We start from the raw sequence: 25,907 nt of genomic DNA on the forward strand, positions 1-25,907 counted from the left end.
TCTTCTTTACTTTTCAGGAGGAAACGCCATTGTTCCTGGCTGCCAGAGAGGGAAGTTACGAAGCCGCAAAAGTTCTTCTCGACCACTACGCCAACCGTGAAATAACAGACCACATGGACAGACTTCCCCGCGACATAGCACAGGAGAGACTACACCATGATATTGTTCAACTCCTGGAGGAACACAACACAGTCAGGGGGTCACAGGGGACAATGGGAGGGCACACCATGTCACCACTGCTCTGCCCTCCCAATGGCTTCATGGGAAACATCAAGCAAATGCCGCAAGGAAAGAAGAATCGCCGGTCGGGCACCAAATCTGGAGCAAGTCTAAATCGGGGAGAGGCAAAGGAAGCCAAAAATAGAAACAAGAAGCTGTCTCTTGACTGCCCCCCAGGGAGCGGAGGACTGATGGAGAGCTCGGTTACCCTCTCACCAGTAGATTCCCTTGATTCACCCCGTGCTTACAGTGCTAATCCTGGATCTCCAGCTATGCAGGCTGGTGGCACATTTCACCTTGGCTCCATATCTGTGCCTTCCACCCCTCTTGTGAACGGGCTCATGGAAGGGCCTTTTGCCGTGTCCCTGGCACGATTAAATGAGATAGGAGAATCTCAAGGAAACGCAATACTGGCTCTGCAAGGAAGAGTGCCACTGCAGCGAGCACCAAGCTGTGTTGTCAATGGGTTAAACCTGGGCATGATAAACCCAAACAATATGCCCTTTGCCTGGCAAGGCCCTGTGAATCCGCAACACCAGGTACGCAATGTAATGGCAGGGGCTCCTGCAGGGTCTGTCCCTAACTTACATCAGCTCCATGCCCAGCAGGTCTTGATGTTACAGAACCAGATGGCCATGCAAAGTCCCGTGAAGATTCCAATGGAGCAGTGCCAGATGCCACCTAACACAACCCATCTAAGGCAGCAGAGCATGCCACATGTAGCCGACAGGTCTGCTCAGCCTCTCACCCCTAATGAAGGAAACTTCTTTAAGCAGCAAAGTGTTCCTAATGAAGGCAGCATACAGACGCCACCAACGGTGCCAGCCCCGTCTCAGCAGACCTTCGCTCCTTCTCAAGAAGAAACCCCTAAACACTACCTGCACATCCCAAGTGAGCACCCATATCTGACACCTTCTCCAGAGTCACCAGAGCAATGGTCCAGCCCATCACCTCACTCAGTATCCGAGTGGTCCGACGCCACCCCGAGCCCTGTGGTAGTTGGAGGTACACAAGGCCAGACATCGCACCTACCTGAGCAAGCCACCAACATGCAGGTGTTTGCCTGACCTGCCACGTACTTCCTAAATGTTCTGTAGGTGCCTTCACATCTTGCCTTCACTTAGACTCTTTGGCGTTCCACTCTCTATACGCCACCTTACGGCGGTGCCCTTCCTGCCAGTTTGCTCTTTCTTACTCTACAAAAAAAATGAAGTCTCAAGTGACTCTGTAAGAATGTTTTATGACGGGACCATGAAGAAAAAAAACGAAAACTTCTCTACAAGGGGGACCATTATATATATTTGTATTTTTTGTAAAGACTATTTCGTAACAGTAAACTTTTTTTTGTTGTTATGGGAAGGAGAAAAGACAAACTTTGTTCTATCCGCTGATATAAAATGTATTAAGTGCAAGGAAAAAAAACAATGTTACAATTTTTAAGGAGGGCGATTCCTTACCCCTTTTTAAAGAAAAAAAAAAAGCTATTGTCACTGCCCTATGCTGCTCCACTTTTGGGGGTTAATTTTGACTTTAGATGGACTTTTAATATACAAGATTTTTATTTTTAATTCCCCTGGTTTTTATTTTTATTTTTTTAAAGAAATCCTTGTGGACTGTGTCCGAAAGATGAAAACGGTACGGAATTTAGCAAGAAGTGTCTGTAGAAAAGATTTTAAGCTTTTACTTCTCTTGTCAGAATAAAATTGCCACCTAATTTACTATTCGATGTTGAAAAAGAAAAAAAATTCTATATACATTTTTGACAACTTCTGAACATAAGGGCGTAAAGGCTGCAAATTGCTTTTGCTTGCCATCAGTTTTAAATCGGTCTAATGTAGTTTCCTCCTAATTTGTAAGTAGTTGTTCTCGTATGAGAATAAAATTATAAGGAAGTTGGAATGGAGGAAATTGAAAGAAAATTTTTTTTTTTTAATATTGGCCAGCTTTCAAATTTTTTAAGAATTGCTTCAAATTTCACTCTGAAGCTTTTTTTATTTTATTTTATTTTTTATTTTTTTTATGCATTTTTGCTTACAATGCCCTGTGGTTAATAGGGGAAAGAAGACTTTTTGGTGTTACCAAGATTGTAATACTTAAATTGTATAATGTTAGGCTGTAGCCACATATATATGTCTATATATATATATATATATATATATTTAAATATATATATATATTTTTTGTGTACTGGGTATACATAGAAGAAATTAACCTTTTTTTTCTTTGTTTTTGCAAATGTGCGATATAGACACGGTAAAGGAACCTGTTGAATCAAGCAAGGAGGATATTATTAATATACAAAATTGTACATTATTTATACTGTGGTATAAATACATATATATATAAATATGCACACATCTAGGTCATGATTTGTGTATAATTTTTTTTACACTGCCTTATGAATGGTTTTTGTTTTGTTTTTTTATGCATTAAGTACAGTCTAACTGCCTGCACCATTTGACGCTGGGGGGGTTGTTCCTCTTCAGAATTTTTTATATATTTTTTTTTTATTTTACAAATTTCAAAGCATGATGCCCATGAATTAAAAAATTGGAATAGTTGATGCCAGGGTATGACAACCAGTAAGTCATTTTGACAGCTAACCGATTCAGGCACTGCCAGCAAACCATAGGCTACAGAGCAAATGTGGGTTGTGCACTAACACCGGTTACCTTTTTTTATTTTCATTTTTTTTTTTTTATATAACCACTCAGTCTTAAATATTTCATGACCAAAAAAATATGCATTTTTTTTATTTTTACGGAAAAACATTGAGGGAGTTTTTTTTTTATACACTTTTTTTTCTCATTTTAATAAATAGAACATGTTAGATATTTTTTATTAATAATCAATATGTATATTTTATTACTCTTGACATAATGTCCCTTTTTTTAAGAAATAATAAAAGTTATTAAAAAAAATGTAGCTTTATACTTTGTAAATATACTGGTACAGAATTTTTTTTTTTTTTTTCATGTAAAGTGCCTAATTCAATAAAAATGAAATAATGTAGTCATCAAAATATCCTTTTTTTTCCCGCTTTTATTGATATAATTAAAATTGTTTGAAATGTGAAAAACTTTTAACCATATAATTACCGTATTTATCGGCATATAACACGCATTTTTTAGGCAAAAATTTTTAGCCTAAAGTCTATCTTTCACACATTTCACACCCCTACCCCCTTAATTCCCTGGTTGAACTTGATGGACATATGTCTTTTTTCGACCGTACTAACTATGTAACTATATCTGCGTGTTATACGCTGATAAGCCGCTGCAGTTCAATGATTTAATTTTTTTTTATATAGCGCCTACAGATTCCGAAGCGCTTATGCAGCGGCTTTTGCAGGTCCAGAGACCTGCCGTCGCTGACCGATTCTCTGTCCTGGGGTTCAGAGCCCGCCGCCGCCACTGCCCCATTGCCTCCCCAATCCCCGGTTTTATAATTGCCTGTTCCCAGGGTCCGCGCTGCTTCCGGCTCCGGAATCTCCTGCGTCGTTGCTATGCGCTGCACAATTACGAGTGACGTCTTAAACGCGACGTCAGTCAGTGGCCCGGCGCACAGGGACAGCTAAGGAAGCCTCCGGAGCCAGAAGCAGCGTGGAGCCGACCCCGGGAACAGGTAATTATAAAACCGGGGATGGGGGAGGTAATGGGGCAGTGGCGGCTGCAGTCTGTGGATAGCCGGGGGGGGGGAGAAGCGGCAGCAGCAGGGCTCTAGACCCCAGGAAAGGCAGGGGGAGAGAAGCGGGCAGCGATGGCCTCTCTCCCCCTGCCTTTCCTGGGGGCTTCTGCGGGGTCAGAAACAGTTTATCAGGGTATACACATGTGCACACACACACAGACCCTCATTTTACCAAGGATATTTGGGTAAACTTTTTTTACCTAAATATCCTTGGAAAAATGAGGGTGCGTGTTATAGGCCGGTGCGTGGTATACCCTGATAAATACGGTAGGTGTTTTTTTAAGAAATGAGTTTAACTAATACGTCGACTTCTGCCCACCTATGTTGCAGCTAAGGCCTCAGAGGGACCAAGCTCTAAATTAAACAAAGCCATAATACACCAGTAAACTTGTCGTATTGAAAATACTGTCTAATCTATTAGCATCATGTCATCAAGCAAGATGAGTAGAGTATATTGATATATAGTTTTGATAGAAAAGTTACAGGCTAAATTAATTACACAGCACTACATGCTTCTACACAGATAGCTGTTAATCACTGATTAGGACCGCCCACATGACTACATAGCCCAGGATGAGCAGAGATATACATGAATAAAATAAGTTATCCTGAATATTTTCACCCTAAACTATATATAAATCTGCTCAGCTCCTCCTGCTCTAGAATATGATGCCTGCAACTTGGATTGCATTTTCATAGTTACAGGTTCCCTTTTAATATTTCAGCACACAGACTTGTGACTATAACAAATTAAAGACCAGAGGTTGTCATCTTTTTGCCTAGTGGGGCATAATAGCTGTCATTCAGAAGCTATAAGTACCCTCAGTTAGCAGCTATTATACTGTGTTGTTGCCCATATACAGTCATGGCCGTAACTGTTGGCACCCCTGAAATTTCAAGAAAATTAAGTATTTCTCACAGAAAAGGATTGCAGTAACACCTATTTTGCTATACACATGTTTATACCTTTTGTGTGTATTGGAACTAAACCAAATAAGGGTGAGAAAAAAAGCTAATTGGACATAATGTCACACCAAACTCCAAAAATGGGCTGGACAAAATTATTGGCACCCTTTCAAAATTGTGGATAAATAATATTGTTTCAAGCATGTGATGCTTCTTTAAACTCACATGGAGCAAGTAACAGGTGTGGGCAATATACAAATCACACCTGAAAGCAGATAAAAAGGAGAGAAGTTCACTTAGTCTTTGCATTGTCTGTGTGTGCCACACTAAGCATGGACAACAGAAAGAGGAGAAGAGAACTGTCTGAGGACTTGAGAACCAAAATTGTGGAAAAATATCAACAATCTCAAGGTTACAAGTCCATCTCCAGAGTTCTAGATTTGCCTTTGTCCACAGTGCGCAACATTATCAAGAAGTTTACAACCCATGGCACTGTAGCTAATCTTCCTGGGCATGGACAGAAGAGAAAAATTGATGAAAGGTGTCAACGCAGGATAGTCCGGATGGTGGATAAGCAGCCCCAAACAAGTTCCAAAGATATTCAAGCTGTCCTGCAGGCTCAGGGAGCATCAGTGTCAGCGCGAACTATCCGTCGACATTTAAATGATACGAAACGCTATCCCCGGAGATCCAGGAGGACCCCACTGCTGACACACATAAAAAAAAAGCAAGACTGCATTTTGCCAAAATGAACTTGAGTAAGCCAAAACCCTTCTGGGAAAACGTCTTGTGGACAGATGAGACCAAGATAGAGCTTTTTGGTAAAGCAAATCATTCTACGGTTTACCGAAAACAGAATGATTCCTACAAAGAAAATCCAGTACCTACAGTGAAATATGGCAGAGGTTCAATGATGATTTGGGGTTGTTTTGCTGGCACTGGGTGCCTTGAATGTGTACAAAGCATCATGAAATCTGAGGATTACCAACGGATTTTGGGTCGCACTGTACAGACCAGTGTCAGAAAGCTGGGTTTGTGTCCAAGATCTTGAGTCTTCCAGCAGGACAATGACCCCAAACATACGTTAAAAAGCACCCAGAAATGGATGGCAACAAAGTGCTGGAGAGTTCTAAAGTGGCAGCAATGAGTCCAGATCTAAATCCCATTGAACACCTGTGGAGAGATCTTAAAATTGCTGTTGGGAAAAGGCGTGTTCCAATAAGAGAGACCTGGAGCAGTTTGCAAAGGAAGAGTGGTCCAACATTCCGGCTGAGAGGCGTAAGAAGCTTGTTGATGATTATAGGAAGTGACTGATTTTCAGTTATTTTTTCCAAAGGGTGTGCAACCAAATATTAAATTAAGGGTGCCAATTTTGTCCAGCCCATTTCTGGAGTTTGGTGTGACATAATGTCCAATTTGCTTTTTTTTCCTCCCTTTTTTTTTGGGTTTAGTTCCAATACACACAAAGGGAATAAACATGTGTATAGAAAAACATGTGTTACTGCAATCCTTTTCTGTGAGAAATACTTGCAAAATTTCAGGGGTGCCAACACTTATGGCCATGACTGTAAGTGTAGGCCACATAGTAGTTCCTCAGGTTACAATATTAATCGGTTCCAGGACGACCATTGTATGTTGAAACCATTGTCTGCTGAGACCATAACTCATAGAAACCTGGAAACTGGTTCTCAAGCTCCAAAATCTCATTCAAAAATAGGAAGAAGTGGATTAACGAAAAATAAATAGATGACTAATACAGATAAGGCAAGACCTTACATATAATAGTAAGAAAGATCTTCTGGGAGCTGTAATCACTGTCTATGTAGAGGACAGGAGCTTCTTCAGGGTCTTGTACAATACACACAATGCCCTAAAAAAGTAACATGGAGCCGCCCTCACCTGGTGTCCAAAGGAGCAGCTAACCCTGGCACAGGTAAAGAGGACAGAATATGTAATACCTCCCTGTACTGTAGGGGGCGCTACCAGACACCAGTCAGTGCATGCGCTACAGTAATACAGGGGTTTACCAGTGAATGTCCATTCTGATTGGTCGGTTCTTCCAGCCATTGACACGTTTCACAGATCTGGACTGTCTGTAGCATTGTATGTTGAGTCTGGTTTCAAGTTACATTGGTCCAGAAAAGACCATTGTATGATGAAACTATTATAATCTGAGGCCACTGTATATGCCGCTCCCCACCTTATACAGTGGGTACAGTCTCTTAGCTTTGTAAGGAAAATGGTAGCATGGGCCAAGTTTAGAGTCAACCTGTCAGATACCATTTCAGCAGACATCTATGGTCAAGCAGGCTGTCCTCATAGACATGAGTTTGTCCAAAAGCAGTAAGATTAATCAGTCCAAATTTCATGTTTATGATGAGGATCAACACAATCATTGTATATTTAGGTGGTCCTACTTGACTGTCTGGGTCAGGTTTTTTTTTATAATACAATGTCAACATTCTTGGACTGGGTAAGCAGAGAAGCCTTAGGTGGGTCCAGGTTCTGCCATAAAAAGTGACTCCCACCAAAGATCCAGCAGATGACCATACCATTTGGAGCTCACTATGGAATAAAATGACCTCGCAAATGGTGCTGTGGGGATGTAGGAATGGTAAATGGTTCCGTGGGGATGTAGGAATAAACCAAAATCCAAGGTAGAATATTGTAAAAGCTTGTGGATTTTATTGCAAATGAATAAAATCAATAAAAGCAATAAAAAGGCGATACAAATTGAGATTACGCATTTCGGGGGAGCCACCCCCCTTCAGATACTGATACTCATCTGAAGAAGGGGGTGGCTCCCCCGAAACGCGTAATCTCAACTTGTATCGCTTTTTATTGATTTTATTCATTTGCAATAAAATCCACAAGCTTTTACAATATTCTACCTTGGATTTTGGTTTATTCCTACATCCCCACGGAACCAGCAGCGCCATTTGCGAGGTCATTTTGCTCTTTTATGATCACCTACTCTTTCCAGGAGACTGTTTTACCTCACCTGTTACCTCAGGCTCAGCAGCGGTTCCGGCTATCTTGTAACCCGTACATTGGGTTGATATGCAAGTTTAATACTTACTCTAAGGTGAGCAATTACTGCCTAAGGGGCCTGCAAGCCCCGCACCTACTTCCCTTCCTCTTCCCTCTACCACCCAACGGTATCACACGAGGCGCCCTCTCTGGTCTCTTTTTTTTTTCTCCCCATACAGGCTCTCTCTACTATGGAGTAAGTCCTTTCCCACTAGGGTTTATATCCTATGTAATCCAACAGGTTTCAGAAACCTATGCAGATTTGCTAATTACTTCTATCTAAAAATATGAAGCCTTCCAGTATTTATCAGCTGCTGTATTCTCCAGAGAAAGTTGTGTAGTTCTTTAAAGTCTGACCACAGTGCTCTCTACTGCCACCTTTGTCCATGTCAGGAACTGTCCAGAGCAGGAGAGGTTTGCTATGGGGATTTGGAAGTTTCTGGCACAGAGGTGTCAGCAGAGAGCACTGTGGTCAGACTGGAAAGAACTACACAACTTCCTCTGGAGAATACAGCAGCTAAGTACTGGAAGGGTTAAGATTTTTAAATAGAAGTAATTTACAAATCCGTTTAACTTTCTGGCACCAGTTGATTTAGAAAAATGTGTTTCTCTGGAGTACGAATCGTTTCACGTCATAGGTGACGCTTCATCCGGCCTGGAGGCTGGATGAAGCGTCAACTATGACGTGAAACGATACGTTGCCCTACTGCACACGCCCCACACCTGTGTTGCACTTGCCCGCTTTCCTGACCCAGCGCTGTTTGGAATGATTCCTGCATGATGTCTGCATTTTCCAGAATAAAGCTGCTTGTGTTCCCCGGATTGGTGAGTGCAGTTCTTCCTTCTTCATGTATTTATGCTACACTAGATCTGTCTCTCCGCACCCCATATCAGGAAACGGGTCTGTCGGCAGTGAAGTCCTAGCAGTGTGTATTCAGTCAACAAAAAAGAGGTGGTCTCAACTGGCAGGCAGGAGGTGTGTATTCAGTTATATCCGAAGTATTGCCGCCGCCCCAGCTACTTCTTGTTTGCTAACATGATTAAAACTATGCTTTATTCACCTCGATCAGTGGTCCTGTTAGTAAGAGACCCCCCATTGCTAATAAGCAAATGAGCTCTTTTGCGCAATTGAGACGGGAGTTGGCCTTGAGAGCATCCCTGCTTCTGTCCCCTCTTCTCCCCTATTCCCGCATCAATTGTGTGAAAGAGCTAATTTGCATGTTAGCAATGGAGCTTTCTAATGGGACCACCGATCTGGGTGAGTGTACATTTTTTTACTCCTGTTCACCTGCACCATAACCCTGTGTATATGGTTCAGTGCTGTCCGATTCCCTTTTAAAACGTTTGTGCACTTTTGCACCCTGCTAGTAAGAAGAAAAGACCTATAGAAGCCCCTAGAAGCTTTATATATATAAATTATAGTGGTAGGATATGAAAACGTTCATAGCTGGATGTCGCCAATATACAGAAAATGTAGTATTAGCTCATTCAGATAAACCTACATTATACCATACGCAGATGATGGATGACTGTATACAGATGGAGGTCTATGTCAGCCAGTAATGTGCCAAGCTTGTACCACCCCCCCCTTATAGTAGATTATTATTCTTCTATGTATTACATAATCCTCATTGATATATCTTCTGCGTGATGCTATACAAAGGAACCTTAACAAGAAATCCTATTAAGGGTACGTTCACACGTACACAGATTTGATGCAGAGGATTTTCTGCTGCAGGTTTCAATGTAAACTAAATGACTGAGCACAGCTTCAAATCTGCAGTTACAAATCCTGCGCATCAAATCTGCGCAGGATCCTGTATGTGTGAGTGGATACTAAAGGCGATATCCAGCCAAAAGTGATTAGAAAAAAAACAAACACTTTAGTTATACTGTGTGTGTGTGTGTGTAATATATATATAAACTCAACGGGTGTGTGTATGTTCCACAAAAACTTCCAAACATCTAAAGATATTAACATGAAACTTGGCACACATGTTACTTATATGTCAACAACAAACATGGGATAGGTGATTTAACCCTTACTCACCCCCATTTGCCAGGGGCGGGGTTTATGTTTAAAGTCCTATACAAGTCTATGGGAAATATATGTTACTGCATAACTTCCAAACGGCTGGAGATATTTCGATAATACTTGGTCACATGTTACTTATATGTCCACTTAAAATATAGGATTGTTAATTTAACCCTTAACTACTCCCATTTGTGAGGGTCGGGGTTTTTGTTTAAAGTCCCATGCAGATCATTGGGAAATGTATGTTCCCACATAACTTCTGTACGGCCGGAGATATTTCATTACCTGGTACACATATTACGGGTCGGGATAGGAGGTCAAGATAGGAGGACGGGATAAGAGGTGGAGATAGGAGGTCGGGATAGGGGGGTCGAGATAGGAGGTCGGGATAGGGGGTCGAGATAGGAGGACGGGATAGGGGGTCGAGATAGGAGGACGGGATAGGGGGTCGAGATAGGAGGACGGGATAGGGGGTCGAGATAGGAGGACGGGATAGGGGATCGAGATAGGAGGACGGGATAGGAGGTCAAGATAGGAGGACGGGATAGGAGGTCGGGATAAGAGTTCGGGATAGGAGGTCAGGATATGAGGACGAGATATGGGGTTGGGATATGATGACGGGATAAGAGGTCAGGATATGAGGACAGGATATGGGGTTGGGATATGACAACAATATATGACGACGGGATATGAAGTCAAAAGCTTCCTCCTTTGTTTATTTTCCTCCCCAACAAGGATTAGGAAGGAAAAACCGGGCAACGCAGGTATTCAGCTAGTATATATATAATGCAAAAAGAGGCAGCAGCACACTCAAGCAGTATTCAGGGAAAATCTCAGAGCTTTATTTGCCCATGTTCACAATGCAACGCTTCAACGATATCCCACCGTCTTTATCAAGAAGCGTTGCACTATGAACATGGGCAAATAAAGCTCTGAGATTTTCCCTGAATACTGCTTGGGTGTGCTGCTGCCTCTATTTGCATTATATCTATGGACGTGGGACCCCGCATTTTTCTGCTTGCACCCCTAATCCTTAAGCATCATCTAGAGGTTACCCTATGCATATATATATATATATATATATATATATATATATATATACACACAAAAAATGAAAGAGACAGGGGGTGAACCTGCACTCACCGTCCATGTATTCAAAGAAATCACGGGTCCTCTGTGTGGCAGGGAGACATTAGATGAGAGTGCTCAGAGGCAAACAGCCGTGTGCTTCTTCAGGCCTCACTTGCATCACTGCGCTTCGTCGAATATATCCGGTTTGGAGCAATCATCATCCAGGTCAAAAAATGGGAGAAAAAAAACTTTATTAAATATGTATATATATATATATATATATATATATATAAAGAAAAACACTAAAAAAAATATATAAAAAAGCAAAATCATGCTGAATCTCCTAGGACAGGAGAGTTAAAGAAAAGGCATAAGGTCAATCCTATCGTTAAGACCTGCGGGGCCCTGTGCATCCACCTGTAGGATCCAGCTCCTCCCGTTCTAGCAGGAGGCTATGCCGATCACCACTAGGGGGCACTCTAACTCTCTCCAAGCCACCGAACTTCATAACATCAGTGTTACCGCCATGTTCATTTCGGATGTGATCGATAAGTCTTACTGCACCGCTGCCTGTCTTAACAGAATACATGTGTTCTCTGAATCGAACTGCTAATTAGTTTTTACAATATAATATCTTTGACATGGGCATATGAAGTAGACTTGCAAGTGATAAGTTCCCGGACTTCATGGTGGTAACCCCCTAAGGTGCATATTTTCTCGTTCACATTAAAGCGGCAACATTTGCAGTGACCACATTTTTTGTTTCCTTTAGGAAAACCTTTGGTTAACCAATTTTCTTTTTGAGTTTTTTTATTTATTTATGTAGTCTTCAATCGTTTTATTTCTTCTGTAGGTTACTATAGGCTTCCTATCTGCTACTTCCTTCAATTCAGGATCATATACAATGTTTTCTAATGGCTGCATTCACACAGGCATTCATTTGTGTGTTCTTAAACGAGAAGACAAACCTTTTTTCGAACTTTTTCTGCTTCCTCTTCGAACCCTTCAATAAATCTAACCTTGACATTTTATTAACTTTATCATTGGCAGCATCAATTACATATAAAGGATCTCCTCTCTGTTTCAAACGTTCTTTTACATTTTTGGCTTGGATTAAATACTGCTCATTGTTACTGTTATTTCTTTTCAGGCGGAGAAATTGGCTAAGAGGAATTCCATTACGAACATGTAGGGGATGTGAGCTCGAATAATGTAGTAGCAGTTTTTTGTATAGGCTTTCTATAGCCCTGAATTAATAAATAATGATCTTCTGCTATTAGCTTTAAATTGAGAAACTCTAATTCTTTATTCCCATAGACATAGGTAAAAATCATATTCACTTTATTTTCTCTGTTGAATCAACAAAAAGAATGAAATCTTGCTGAGATCCTTCCCAGACAATTAGCACGTCATCTATATAGCGATGATAAGTTTAGATTTTACACACAAAATGATTCTTGATAGTGTAGATATATTCTTTTTCCATAATCACCAGAAACAGATTCGCATAAGTGCACGACATAGGTGAGCCCATGGCACAGCCGGATTTTTGCCAGTACCATTGATCTTCAAAGCAAAAAATAAATATTATTAAGAATTAGCATTATAGCTTCACAGATGGAGTCAATACATACATATATATGCTCACAATGACTCCACAAGGCATCCCAGCTGATTTGTTTAAAAATCAGACCCCATAGCCCCCATAAACAGCCTTTGAAAATCCTGCTGTGTCTGTAAAAAAAATAATAATTCCACACACTGGGCTTGTTTCATGGAGGGGCTGGTGTGAGAGTGAGCAGGGGGGGGGGGCGGTGTTGCACTCTAGCCAATCAGAGACACTCAAACACTGCACACTCTCCGAACTGGGGAGAAGGGAGTGTGAAGTGTTGTCTACAGTAGACACAAGTCCTCAATGTGATAAGATCTCCTGGACTTCCTGCCTGGAGAGAAACAGGGTATATGCTCAAAGATTACACTTAACATTGCAAAGTTATATAACTTTACCATGTGCAGCTATCTATATAAAGGTAATTTCATTTGGCTGGAGTTCACCTTAAAGGGCAGGGTCTCACAGGGCACATCTGCAGCATATTTGACACTTTTTTTTATTTTACTATTTATTTTTTATTGTGTGCTTATTAAAAAAAATTTAAAACCTGAAATCCTGCAGTTTTTATTCTGGCCACTAGGCCTAAATCTAAGCGTAAACTTCCTGTTCTGTACAGATCACTTTCCAGCAGGTGATCTGTAGCAGATAACAGGGGTACACACTATAGCTGTTGCTCACGGCTCCGCCTCCCCCTCCCTCTAGAATAAGCTCTGTAAAGGTCACAGAGCATGTCCAGACACCTTTCCCATTCATGTCAATGGGAGTGCTCCTGTCAATCAGAAAATAGTGACAGATTAGAAAAAAGTCATGTTTTAGTAACTGACTTTTAATCAGAAAAAAAAAATCTAGGCAATATATTCCTCTTAAGGGAACATTCACACATACGCAGATTTGATGCACAGGATTTTCTGCTGCAGATTTCAATGTAAACTAAATGACTAAAAACAGCTTCTAATCTGCAGTTAAAAATCCTGCGCATCAAATCTGGGCAAGATCCTGTACGTGTCAACATGGCCTAAAGGGGTTTTCCCAGATTAAATAATTGCCATATTGCTGTATAATGCAATTCTGTGATAGTAAGGAGGGGGTCCTCTGTTCATTATTCTTAGCCAGAGTGGTTATGAAGAGCATAAATCTCTCTCTGAAGGGCTTGTACTGGATTACATAGACAGACCATTGTTTCAAATGGATTTTATGCGGTGGAGCTTCTGAGAAATAAAACACTTACTGAGAGTTATTGCCAAAGATCACGGCTGACTACAGGGGGTCCCAGTATGGTGGTTCTATTTGCTTTGCATATTATTTAGTAAAACTTTTAAAAAGTAGGGATTATCCAAAGTGGGGAAAAAAAACGCAAAATTATGACATGATTCTGTGTTGAAACCTACCAGGGATTGAAATGTATTCTGTAACTATTCTAGACACAGCTTCTTCCCGTAGCACTGAGCTCTCTCCGGACTTGTGTTGCCGCCGCTTCACTGTCCCTGTAATTTTTCCTGTCCCCTTTTTTTATTAGTTCCTGTTGTTTCCTTCATCCAGAATATAACTTCCTGTCAGCGTCCCTACTTATTACAACTAGTTTCCCCTTATTGTCCTATACCTGATATTACTTCCTGGCAAATATACGAACCGAGATTTTATTTCCCTTTTAAGTGGCTGGTCCCATAGTCGCCTGTAAAAAGCTGACGTGAACCGACGCTGGGGAGAAGGTGGAGACTGTCACAAGTTATCATATATACAGTGGCCTGGAACCAAGGGTATTGTAAAAATAATAACTGAGGTGACTTCCTGTGCTCTGATCCATGTCCACAATGGATTTGTTTAAACTTACACCCCCACCCTTATGCTTTTGGAAATATAACATTTCTGGCTGCAGTGTCTCCAGACTAGTAACAGTGACCATTGTTTTTTTTTCTTCTTCTGTTTACCTGGTAGAGTTGTATCACTATTGGTGGTTTACTGCTGCCTCCAATGGTCTACCTACATATCCACCTTAAAGGGGTACTCCACCGCTAGACATCTTATCCCCTATCCATATGATAGGGGATAAGATGTCTGATCGCGGGGGTCCCACCGCTGGGAATGCCTGCAATCTCCCTGCTGCACCTTGTGTTTGTTTAGAGCAGCAGGTGCAGCGCCTGAGGCTCGTGACATCACAATGCAAGTCTATGGGAGGGGGCATGGCCGTGATGTCACGAGCGACACATTCGATTTTAACCAGTTCCTAGTGTTCTCAAGAAGAACTCTTAGGATTCTGGCAGCATCTTTTCCCCCATTAGGAACACATTGCAAACTTAACCAGCCAAGTGTGTTCAGAGAAGAGATAGCTACTGGTGGAACAAGAATTCGGCAGTCGGCTCTCCAAAGTGTATGGCCAGCTTAACATTGTTCAATATGTGGTAGCGGGGTGTGATGAGAGCAGATGTTGTTACCCTAGGGGCAGATGGCATTAACCCCTTGTATTCGTGATGCCAGGGCATGGTTTAGCCAAAAACCACCCAAAGGTATACCGCTGGATCCTGGGCTAGGCACGGGGGCAATAAAGACTCTGATGCCAAGTTACGGACAACGGTAGCTTTACTGAGGGTAGACAGATGGTAAAGTCTATACAGTTCAGCCAGGGCCCAAGGAGGTGACCAGTGACTCAGACCTTAAGGGCTTGCTGGGAGTTGTAGTAGGACTGGACAATTGAATGCAGACCACGTTGACTTGACAGATGGCAGGGACTGACTTGACTTGACTCATAAAGCTGAGACTTTATCTTACTTGAATTGATGGTGGCTGCAGGACTGGACTTTGAGGCATCTAACACTCTGGACACAAACACTAGGCGACTGCACTGGACCTCAGCAGGAAGCAAGAGAGAGAAGCTCCACCCAGGACTTAAATGGGGGAGACTAGCAGGGAGCCCATAGGTCAGTTTTGGGATCACCTGGTCACTGATACCTCATGGGTAACAATCACATGACATAACTCTTACAGATACAACACATTTTATAATACAATACACTGTAGAACATATGTACAGGGGGAAACAGGTGCAAGGGGCCCTGGGACACTGAATGGAGGCTGTCGGACAGGGCAACAAGGGTATGGGGTAACATCTCCCGTACTGGGCCACCGCAAATACATCTGTGTACTACTAGCAACTTGTCCTACAACGCACATTTTTATAGGATGTGGACTTTAGGTTTAATGGATCCTTGCCATATCAGAAGCTTCATCACTCATGAGTCCCTGCTCTTTATTTCGGCTTCAGAATTTCTCCATCTGCTCTTCTACATATCACAGCTTCCAGCAGAGGGAGTATATCACTACAGATGACCTGGTTATATCTTACTCATGAGTAAATACACACCACCACCTCCTGCATATACTGTGGGGCTAAATTCGCAACTAGTGCTGAGGTGGCCTCACCTTATGTGGACAGGCTGTCATCACCCAACCCAGGGCTTTAAAGGGGTACTCCGGTGGAATTTCTTTTCTTTTTTTTAAATCAACTGGTGCCAGAAAGTTAAACAGATTTGTAAATTACTTCTATATAAAAATCTTAATGCTTCCAGCACTTATCAGCTGCTGTATACTCCAGAGGAAGTTCTTTTCTTTTTGAATTTCTTTTCTGTCTGTCCACAGTGCTCTCTGCTGACACCTCTGTCCATGCCAGCAACTGTCCGGAGCAGGAGAAGTTTGATATGGAGATTTTCTCGTACTCTGGACAGTTCCTGACATAGACAGAGGTGTCAGCAGAGAGCACTGTGGTCAGACAGAAAAGAAATTCAAAAAGAAAAGAAGTTTCTCTGTAGTATTCATCAGCTGATAAGTACTGGAAGGATTAAGATTTTTAAATATAAATAATTTACATAATAATTTAAATAGAAATAATGTTTAGCTATGTTTAGATTGCCATTGTGCTTAGTCCTGCTTGCCTCTTTTTTTGTGCCAAACAGTCACAAAATGGGTCAGAGCACGACTTACTCCACCAGATCACAACTGGGTCCTGACGAATCCCATTTTTCTCTGCTAAACTTCCATCATTACGATAGAATTGCAGACAGAGCTACATATAGTGGAGTCCAACTGCAATGTGAAAGAGGCCTTACCTCTACGCTTCTCCATTAGTTCACCATTAAATTCCAGTAGGCCCAGACTGGGTCTATAACTTCAGGCACCAAATTGTCACCACAAATGATACATATGTCCTTGATTATAATTTTTATTCCAAACCAATGTTTGTCAATGGAAATTGACCAATTATTAAGGAGAAATTATCCCTTTAATTTACATTCTACACAAAGTGCAGCTAATCCCAAAGGAGGAGATCCAGAAGAGGAAAACCATACCAAAAAGATTCCATATTCCGATCTTCTTATAAGGCCTTACTTATGTTTGTAGCCTAATGGGAAGACAGTGACTCTGTAGCTCACAATCTGATCAGTGGCTCCACTAAAAATCGATCAACTGGGGACTGCAAGTAGGTTCTGTAATTTACAGGTTAGAGTATCCTTGTGGTATATATCTCACCTGTGTCTCTGGAAAACTGTCCTTATTTCTCAGAACAATCCCATTAACTGGATTACCAAACGGGCAGGATTATGTGAACTCTGCCCCAAAGTGGACAGTTTAAGTATCTCCTGGGGGTAGGTCATTTTCTTATTAAGGTTTTTCTTATTTTTACAATGAAAATGTTGGCAAGTATGTATCGGCACCACTATGGGCCCAAGCAGGCCCCATCAAGTATGAGTTCCCAATGTACTATTTTTGAGAGCATAGTCTCTTGGTTTTTGACCCAAACCCCTTTGCCCCTTTTTGGTCTTCAAATGTCTCTTTTGATCAACAGATCTGACACCTGAGGAAAGCCATCTGAGCTTAGTTTTGGTCAAAATAAAATTAAAAAAATGCTACACCATGCCAGAATTGAAATGTATGCGCAATGATCCCTCCTTGAGATGTTGCTCATTTAGTCATCATTACCCAGTTATTTGCTCTGGAGGATGATGACTTATTGTAAATTACTGGAATCAGACCAAAGACAAACCCTTATGGGATCCACAGTGAACAGTCACAAAGTGCACAGAATCACACATTCCTCCACTTGTGTGAGAAACACAAAGTAACACTTGTAGTAAAAATAGGCATTATGTTCTTTCACGGAAAAACATTAAACCCCTCAAAGATGCAGTTATTTTATGGCTATTTTTTACTTTATATCACTACTTTCTGAGAAAGAACTTTTTAAAGGAGTTCTCTGAGATGGGGGCATGTGTTTCAGCAGCATTCCCATTCTGTTATAATAACAACTCCCATCATTCCCCTGGTGCCTCTGTTGTGCCGCTGCACTCCGCTGTGGCCTCCTCTTCCGTGTTCCCTGTGGCCAATACGTCACATTGCTGCTCTATCACTGGGCGAGGCCTGACATCACTGTGCCCGGTAATTCACTGAGCCGCAGAATGATGTATTGACCAAAGAAAACCAGGAAGAGGAGAGCATCGTAGACCACAACAGCAGGACAATGGAGGAACCCGTGTGCGGCAGGAGGTAAGTAGATAAGTTTTTTTTTTTTTTTTTTTTTTAGATAAGGGGCAGAATGGGAATGTTGCTGGAAAAAAAATTACTTATTTTATGGTCTATTCACACATATAGTATTCTGCGCAGATTTGATGCGCAGGATTTTCTGCTGCACATTTCATTGTAAACTAAATGACTTAACACAGCTTCAAATACTGCGCATCAAATCTACGCAGAATACTGTATGTGTGAATAGACCCTTAAACGGAATCTGTTAGGGTAGGAAAGCAAACTGTACCTTTCATAGGAACAGATGGTGGTTGACAAACTTATAATATCGCCTTCTTATTTCTCAGCCAAGTGTCTGGGAGGCGGAGGCAAGCTGCTCAAGTGCCACTGCCTGCATGTCTCCCCACCTGCCCTCACCTCCCGGCCCTCCCTTGATTGATATGCAGAGCTTTGAACATCTGAGAACTCCCTCTACCCCTCTGGCTGCTGCTATAGAGTAATATAAAAGGCACAAAAATATAATACAAAACACTTAAATAATTATATATTACTTTAACCTCTTAAGGACACAGGGCGTACCTGTACGCCCTGAGTCAGCTCCCTTTCTATAACGCTGGGCCACGGCGTGGTTCCGTGTCATAGTGGGTCGGACCCGTGGCTAATAGCATGCGGCACTGATTGTGGTGCCGCATGCTATTAACCCTTTAGACGCGGCATTCAAAGTTGATCGCCACGTCTAAAGGGAAAAAGTAAACTACTCCCGGCTAGCTCAGTGGGCTGTTCGGGACCACCGTGGTGAAATTGCGGCATCCCGAACAGCTGGAGCACACAAGAAGGGCCCATACCTTCCTCCTATGTGTCCGATCGCCGAATGACTGCTCAGTGCCTGAGATCCAGGCATGAGCAGTCAAGCGGCAGAATCATTGATCAATGTTATCCTATGGCACAGTGCGTTGCGACCCGGGTGCGGGGGGTGCGGCCCGCACCGGGTGACACCAAGACGCTCCGCAGCACCCACACCCCCTCCCCAGCTACACTGACACCCCCCTATGTGCCCGACCGGCCTCCCATCCGTCAGCACACCCCCCCTGTGCTGTGTGTGCGGTGCGCCCGTCCATTAGCAACCCCACCCCCCCCTTTCAGTGCGCCCGTCCGTCATCATGCCCCCCCCCCCCCTCTCACCTTCACCAGTACTGTGCCCGGCCTCCGCTCCCACGTCTGCGCCGGCCTGACGTCATACCGCATGGCCGTGCAGGGGGACGTCAGTTACGTCACTCGCATTGCGCCGGGTGAGAAGGATCGCTGCGCTGGATGGGTGAGTGTGTATGTCTGTCTCTATCTATGTTTGTGTGTGTGACTGTGTGTGTTTGTATGACTCTCTGAGTGTGTGTGTGACTCTGTGTATTTGTGTGACTGTGTGTGACTGTGTGTTTGTGTGACTGTGCGTGTGTGTGTGTGTGTGTGTGTGTGTGTGACTCAGTGTGTGTGTGTGACTGTGTGACTCTGTGTGTCTGTCTGTGAGTGTGTGTCTCTCTGACTGTGTGTGTTTGTGTGTGTGTCTCTCTGTGTTGTGTTGTATGTGTTTTTTTTTTTGTGTGTGTGTGCGTGTGTGTGTGCGTGTGTGTGTGTGTGGGGAGACTTTGACGCATTGTGGGGAACCTGCAAGGGAACCTGCGGCCTAATGTGGGGAGCCTATGCTACCTAATGTGGGGAGTCTATGCTACCTAATGTGGGGAGTCTATGCTACCTAATGTGCGGAGTATATGCTACCTAATGTGCGGAGTCTATGATACCTAATGTGCGGAGTCTATGCTACCTAATGTGGGGGTCTATGCTAGCTAATGTGGGGAATCTGTACTACCGAATGTGGGGAAACTGCTACCTAATGTGGGGAATCTGTGCTACCTAATATGGGGAAATTGCTACCTAATGTGGGGTAACTGGTACCTACCTAATGTGGGGAAACTGGTACCAAATGTGGGGAATCTATGCTGCCTAATGTGGGGAAAAGATGCTACCTAATGTGGGGAAACTGCTACCTACCTAATGTGGGGGAACTGCTGCCTACCTAATGCTCCCCCCCTGGCAGTAGCACCCTCATCATCCGCCAGCAACTACCCCCCCCCCCCAGCGGCACCTCCATCAGCAGATCCTGATGGTGGATGATGGCGGTGCTCCTGCCAGGAGGATGATCCTGCCGATGGATGATGGGGGTGATACTGCCAGGGGGGATGGCCAGTAGCACCCTCATCATCCTTCAGCAACACCCCCCCCCCCCCAGTAGTAGCACCCCGATCATCCACTAGCAACACCACCAATACCCCCCTCCCGTGGTAATAGCATCAGCTAACGGATGTTGAGGGGTGTTACTGCGGTTGTGGTATTGTATTCAGAGGGTGCACTGTATGGCAACGTTATATTCAGAGGGCGCAGTTTGTGGTAGTGTTATATTCAGAGGGCACAGTGGGTGGTAGTATTATATTCAGAGGGCGCAGTTTGTGGTAGTATTATTAGAGATGAGCGAACTTACAGTAAATTCGATTCGTCACGAACTTGTCGGCTCAGCAGTTGATGACTTATCCTGCGTAAATTAGTTCAGCCTTCAGGTGCTCCGGTGGGCTGGAAAAGGTGGATACATTCATAGGAAAGATTCTCCTAGGACAATATCCACCTTTTCCAGCCCACGGGAGCACCTGAAAGCTGAACTAATTTATGCAGGAAAAGCCATCAACTGCCGAGCCAAGAAGTTTGTGACGAGTTGAATTTACTGTAGTTTGCTCATCTCTAAGTATTATATTCAGAGGGCGCAGTGGGTGGTAGTAATATATTCAGAGTGTACAGTATGTGTTGGTATTATATTCAGAGGGTACAGTATGTGATAGTATTATATTCAGGGGTACAGTATGTGGCAGATTTATATTCAGAGGGTACAGTATGTGTTGGTATTATATTCAGAATGTACAGTGTGTGGTAGTATTATATTCAGTGGGTATGGTGTATGGAAGGTTTATAATCAAAGAGTATAGTGTATAGTAGTATTATATTTAGAGGATAAAGTGTCTGGCAGGTTTATAATAATAATTGTTTTCATATAGAGGATGAGAATGCGCTGACATAGTGAGGAGATGTCTGGGCGTCACATTCTACAGACAGAAGTTTTAGCTGGAACAAGTCCTGGAGGTATGTATCATCTGAATTAGATAAGGGAAGACTATAGAGAAGACGTCACCTGTAGTCACTGATATCATTGTGTATTCTCCTCTTTATGTCCTATCAGAGCTGTAGTCGCTTGTCAGTTCTACAGTTATGGTCAGTGAAACTACAACTCCCAGCATAACCTCACCACTGCATAAAGGGGTACTCTACTGGAAAACATTTTTTTAATCAACTGGTGCTACAAAGTTAAACAGATTTGTAAATTACTTCTATTTAAAAATCTTAATCCTTCCAGTACCTATTAGCTGCTGTATAAGCGATTCACAGGAAGTTATTTTCTTTTTTAATTTATTTTCTGTCTGACCACAGTGCTCTGTGCTGACACCTCTGTCCATGTCAAGAACTGTCCATAGTAGGAGCAAATCCCCATAGCAAACCTATCCTGCTCTGGACAGTTGTGTCAGCAAATAGCACTGTGGTCAGATTGGAAAGAACTACGCAACTTCCTGTGGAGCATACACCAGCTTATAAGTACTGTAAGGATTAAGATTTTAAATAGAAGTAATTTAAAAATCTGTTTAACTTTCTGGCACCAGTTGATATAAAAGTAAATGTTTTCCAGTGGAGTACCCCTTTAAGTAATTCTGGGAGCTGTATATTTAAATGGTGAAAACTTCTTTAACACTTTCCCATTCTGTGGCAACTGGTATATCTGATTATTATACTGGAATTTCTCACAATGCGCTACAACAGTGGTGTCTGTCACAACAGGCTAAAAACTTACTGGGGGAGGGGGGAGGTATGGGGGTGACACCATTTTCTACCGCACCGGGTGACACCAACCCAAAATGGTATCGCTAAAAACTTGTAAAAAAATGAACCCTCATACCACCCCATACGCGGAAAAATAAAAAAGTTATAGGGGTCAGAAAGTGACAATTTTAAATGTATACATTTTCGTGCATTTAGTTATGATTTTTTCCAGAAGTACAACAAAATCAAACCTATATAAGTAGGGTATCATTTTAATCGTATGGACCTACAGAATAAAAATAAAGTGTAATTTTTACCGAAAAATGTACTGCGTACAAACGGAAGCCCCCAAAAGTTACAAAATGGCGTTTTTTCTTCAATTTTGTCGCACAATTATTTTTTTTTCTGTTTGCAGTAGATATTTGGGTAAAATGACTGATGTCACTGCAAAGTAGAATTGGTGGCGCAAAAAATAAGCCATCATATGGATTTTTATGTGCAAAATTGAAAGAATTATGATTTTTAAGAGGTAAGGAGGAAAAAACGAAAGTGGAAAAACCCTTAAAAGTACTTAAGAGGTTAAATGATTATAACTGCAAAATGTGACAATTACATTTTTTATTTTATTATGATTATGGTATTCATAATATAAATTTTATTAATTATATTATGAAACATGTAAGCATGAGCACATATACATTCATACACACAATGCAGATTATATATACTGTACATACAACCATATACACATCACTCACATCACTCACATAAGCATATAAAATGTAACACTTAGTAACATTTACCTTTTATGCTCAGACTAGGATCTTCATCACATGCTTTGGTCAAAAGACCACTCATCAGCCTCAAAAGACTGAGGCACATGTGCCCCCTTCTCTTAAAAATAAAATACAACATATAGGTAGGTATGTGAGACAGCATGACCACACACACAGATAGATAAATAAATAAAATATATGTGTGTGTGTATATATATATATATATATATATATATACACATATATACAGTGGTCCCTCAACATACAATGGTAATCCATTCCAAATGGACCATCGTTTGTTGAAACCATCGTATGTTGAGGGATCCGTGCAGTGTAAAGTATAGGACAGTGGTCTACAACCTGCGGACCTCCAGATGTTGCAAAACTACAACACCCAGCATGCCCAGACAGCCGTTGGCTAGTATTGGAAATTATACTCAGCCGGGCATGCTGGGAGTTGTAGTTTTGCAACATCTGGAGGTCCGCAGGTTGAAGACCACTGGTAGAGGAAGTTGTACTCACCTGTCCCCGCCGCTCTGGACCGTCACCGCTGCCTGGGATGTCGCCTTCCATCGCTGTCGCCGCGTCCCAGGGGTGTCCCCGACGCTCCGGCAAGGCCTCTGCTTCCCCGGCATCCTCGCTCTCCGTCGCCGCTCTGCTTCCCCGGCATCCTCGCTCTCCGTCGCCGCTCTGCTTCCCCGGCATCCTCACTCTCTGTCGCCGCCATCACGTCGCTACGCATGCCGCTCCTATTGGATGACGGGATGGCGTGCACAGCGTGACGTGATGACGACGATGGAGAGCGCTGACAATGGAGGGGATCCCGAAGAGGACACGCCGGAGCCCAGAGGACAGGTAAGTGATCGTCAGCGGACCACACGGGGCACCGTAAACGGCAGAAGCAGTCTGCGCTGCCGGATAGCAGTTTATGCGATTACCCCGACATTCAAAAGCATCTCATGTTGATGCCTCTGAGAGGCCATCGTATCTTGAAAGGATCGTATGTCGGGGCCATCGTAGGTCGGGGGGGTCACTGTATATATATATATATATATATATATATATATATATATATATATAACAACCTTTATGTCTCAGATCTATGAATGATAATATAACTCTAAATAATTCAGTACCATATGATGGTCAGATATTAGTTCTACTCCAGTAAAAAGGGAATACAATAAAGCTCTGACAAGGGAGGCATCCTGTTTGATAGGAGTAGTTTATTCCTCCTTTACTTCTCTATATGGACCATTATAAACACTTTTCCAGTCATGACTCATCTCTTCACACAAACTCTCCATCATGATGCTACCCCAATGCTCAGTGCCCCCACACATAGGGCTGTATTTACCACTAGGGGCTGGAGGGCCATTGCCTATGGTGGCACCTTCCGGGGGGCAGCACTAGCTGCAAGCTCCAGGCTACAACACCTCTCCCTACTCTCTTTCCTAGCCCTCTTCCTCTATAATGGAGTACTCCGAGCCCGGCAGAATCCTGTGCATCGGGATTGTGGCACATGCGCTGGGGATGAAAGGCCATGGTCCAACATAGACCCACTCTCTTCCCAGTGGGCCAGTGTTAGGTCATCAGCAGTGCACTCACAATCAGCAATATTGCACCAATGGAGTGAAAGCTGATGCCCACTTATCCTCTCTAACTGTTAGATGCCAAGGTCACTATTTACTATGACATCTCAGTGGTTAAACCTCCAGGATCCAACTTCTTTCCCATCCTGGCAGTAGCCGCAGAGTTTCAGATACTGTATATTACAATACATCCGCTGCTTCTGTGCCTGCACCATCCCCATGCCATTTACAGCATGCCATTTGGGCACTCAGTGCTATAGCTTCAGTATGCCAGATAAAATCATAGTCTGGAGATGTAGAAAGGCAAAATATTTTACTCTGAATAAAACATTTATACTGTGTTATACCTAGTGCAGGGTCTGAGATATGGAGCGTGACACAAATAGACAAAGCACACCAAAGTGAGAACCCTGCTGTCATGAACGCCTCCTTATTATTTGTTTTAGGTATAGAAGTGTCTCAGATTTGCCCAGAGTGTTCCTTCACTTCTCTTCTGCTCAGATGGAATATGACATAGAAAACACTGCATTTAGATGATGCTAAAGGTGAAGCTAGGGATGGGCTGTGTGGTCAGGCAATCGAGCAATTCCCTAAGGCCCTAAGCTCCGGGGGATCGGGGTCTCTCCTCCGGCATTGAACCTCGCACTAGACCTCGGCCTGGAGCTGTGAGCAGAACACATTACACTGACAGCTTTTGACATTCAGCTGGTCGGCCAGTTTAGCATCTCACATTAAGTGACATCACAGGCCCAGGGGGATATCACTTAAGTCCTGCTCTTCACATAAACAGTGTTACAGGCCCCAGTGCAATATCTGTACCAGGGTCCTCCAGATGCCATTCTAATTATTAACTCATGTCTTTGGGCCTCCTCAGAGACCAGGCCCTGGTGCCACTGCTTCTCCTGGACCCCTATAGCTATGCTTTTGGATAATTAAATTTTTTACTTTGAATTAATTTGGAGGGATCTTGTTGTTGTGAGTCCTACCAGTCATCACTAGTATATGAAGTATCCCTTGAAGTAATTGTACTCTATGCAAAATACACTGTTAAGCCCTTTTTCTATGTTACCAGATCATGGCAGATAGGGTTAATCCCATTAATCTGCATCCACTTTCAGCTCTCTTTTGCCCCCTCTGGTGCACAGTATTACTGTACTTAAAGAGTACCTCTCATGATGTTGTTAAATTTATAATCCTCCCCGTTCACTGCCCCCATCATGATAAACCACCCCCTGCCTTTATTTTTATAATTTTTAGTTTTCTACCTTGATATTGCTCGGAATTTTCTGCTCAGTCTCAGTTAGAATCACAGACTGGGAAGGGGCGTTCCCCAGCAGGCGTGACATCATTTGAAGCCATACAGGGGAGAACTTCCTCCCTCACTCTGCTTCTCACAGCCCAGAGCAGTTCAGTGTGAATTGAGCTATGATTGGATAAGGCTACACACACACCCCTCAGCAGAGCTTGTAAAGATATGAAAGCTAAGCTGTGATTGGATGTTATGGGTAAAACTAGAAAGTTTTTCTCTTGCGCAGATTGATAAATCTGGGCCCTTG

The 25,907-nt window shown here is 42.7% G+C and overlaps 1 protein-coding gene and 1 long non-coding RNA gene across 2 annotated transcripts in view; one reads left to right on the top strand and one right to left on the bottom strand.

Annotated features, from left to right (window-relative positions):
• Positions 1–3,158, top strand: part of NOTCH3 (notch receptor 3) — a 76,805-nt gene extending 73,647 nt beyond the window's left edge. The window contains exon 34 of the mRNA XM_056570865.1: positions 18–3,158. Within this exon, the coding sequence (XP_056426840.1) occupies positions 18–1,286 (1,269 nt within the window). The 3' untranslated portion in view covers positions 1,287–3,158. The remainder of the gene's footprint in view (positions 1–17) is intronic.
• On the bottom strand, positions 2,392–22,866 carry LOC130367901 (uncharacterized). Its single transcript, XR_008892211.1, has 3 exons — positions 22,787–22,866; positions 11,021–11,128; positions 2,392–2,482 (listed from the first exon to the last, which is right to left on the bottom strand). It is a non-coding gene; the product is annotated as an uncharacterized LOC130367901 (long non-coding RNA).
• Positions 22,867–25,907: the final 3,041 nt, after the last annotated feature.

This window comes from Hyla sarda, chromosome 4 (assembly GCF_029499605.1).
Source record: "Hyla sarda isolate aHylSar1 chromosome 4, aHylSar1.hap1, whole genome shotgun sequence".
NCBI classification, from domain to species: Eukaryota; Metazoa; Chordata; class Amphibia; order Anura; family Hylidae; genus Hyla; species Hyla sarda.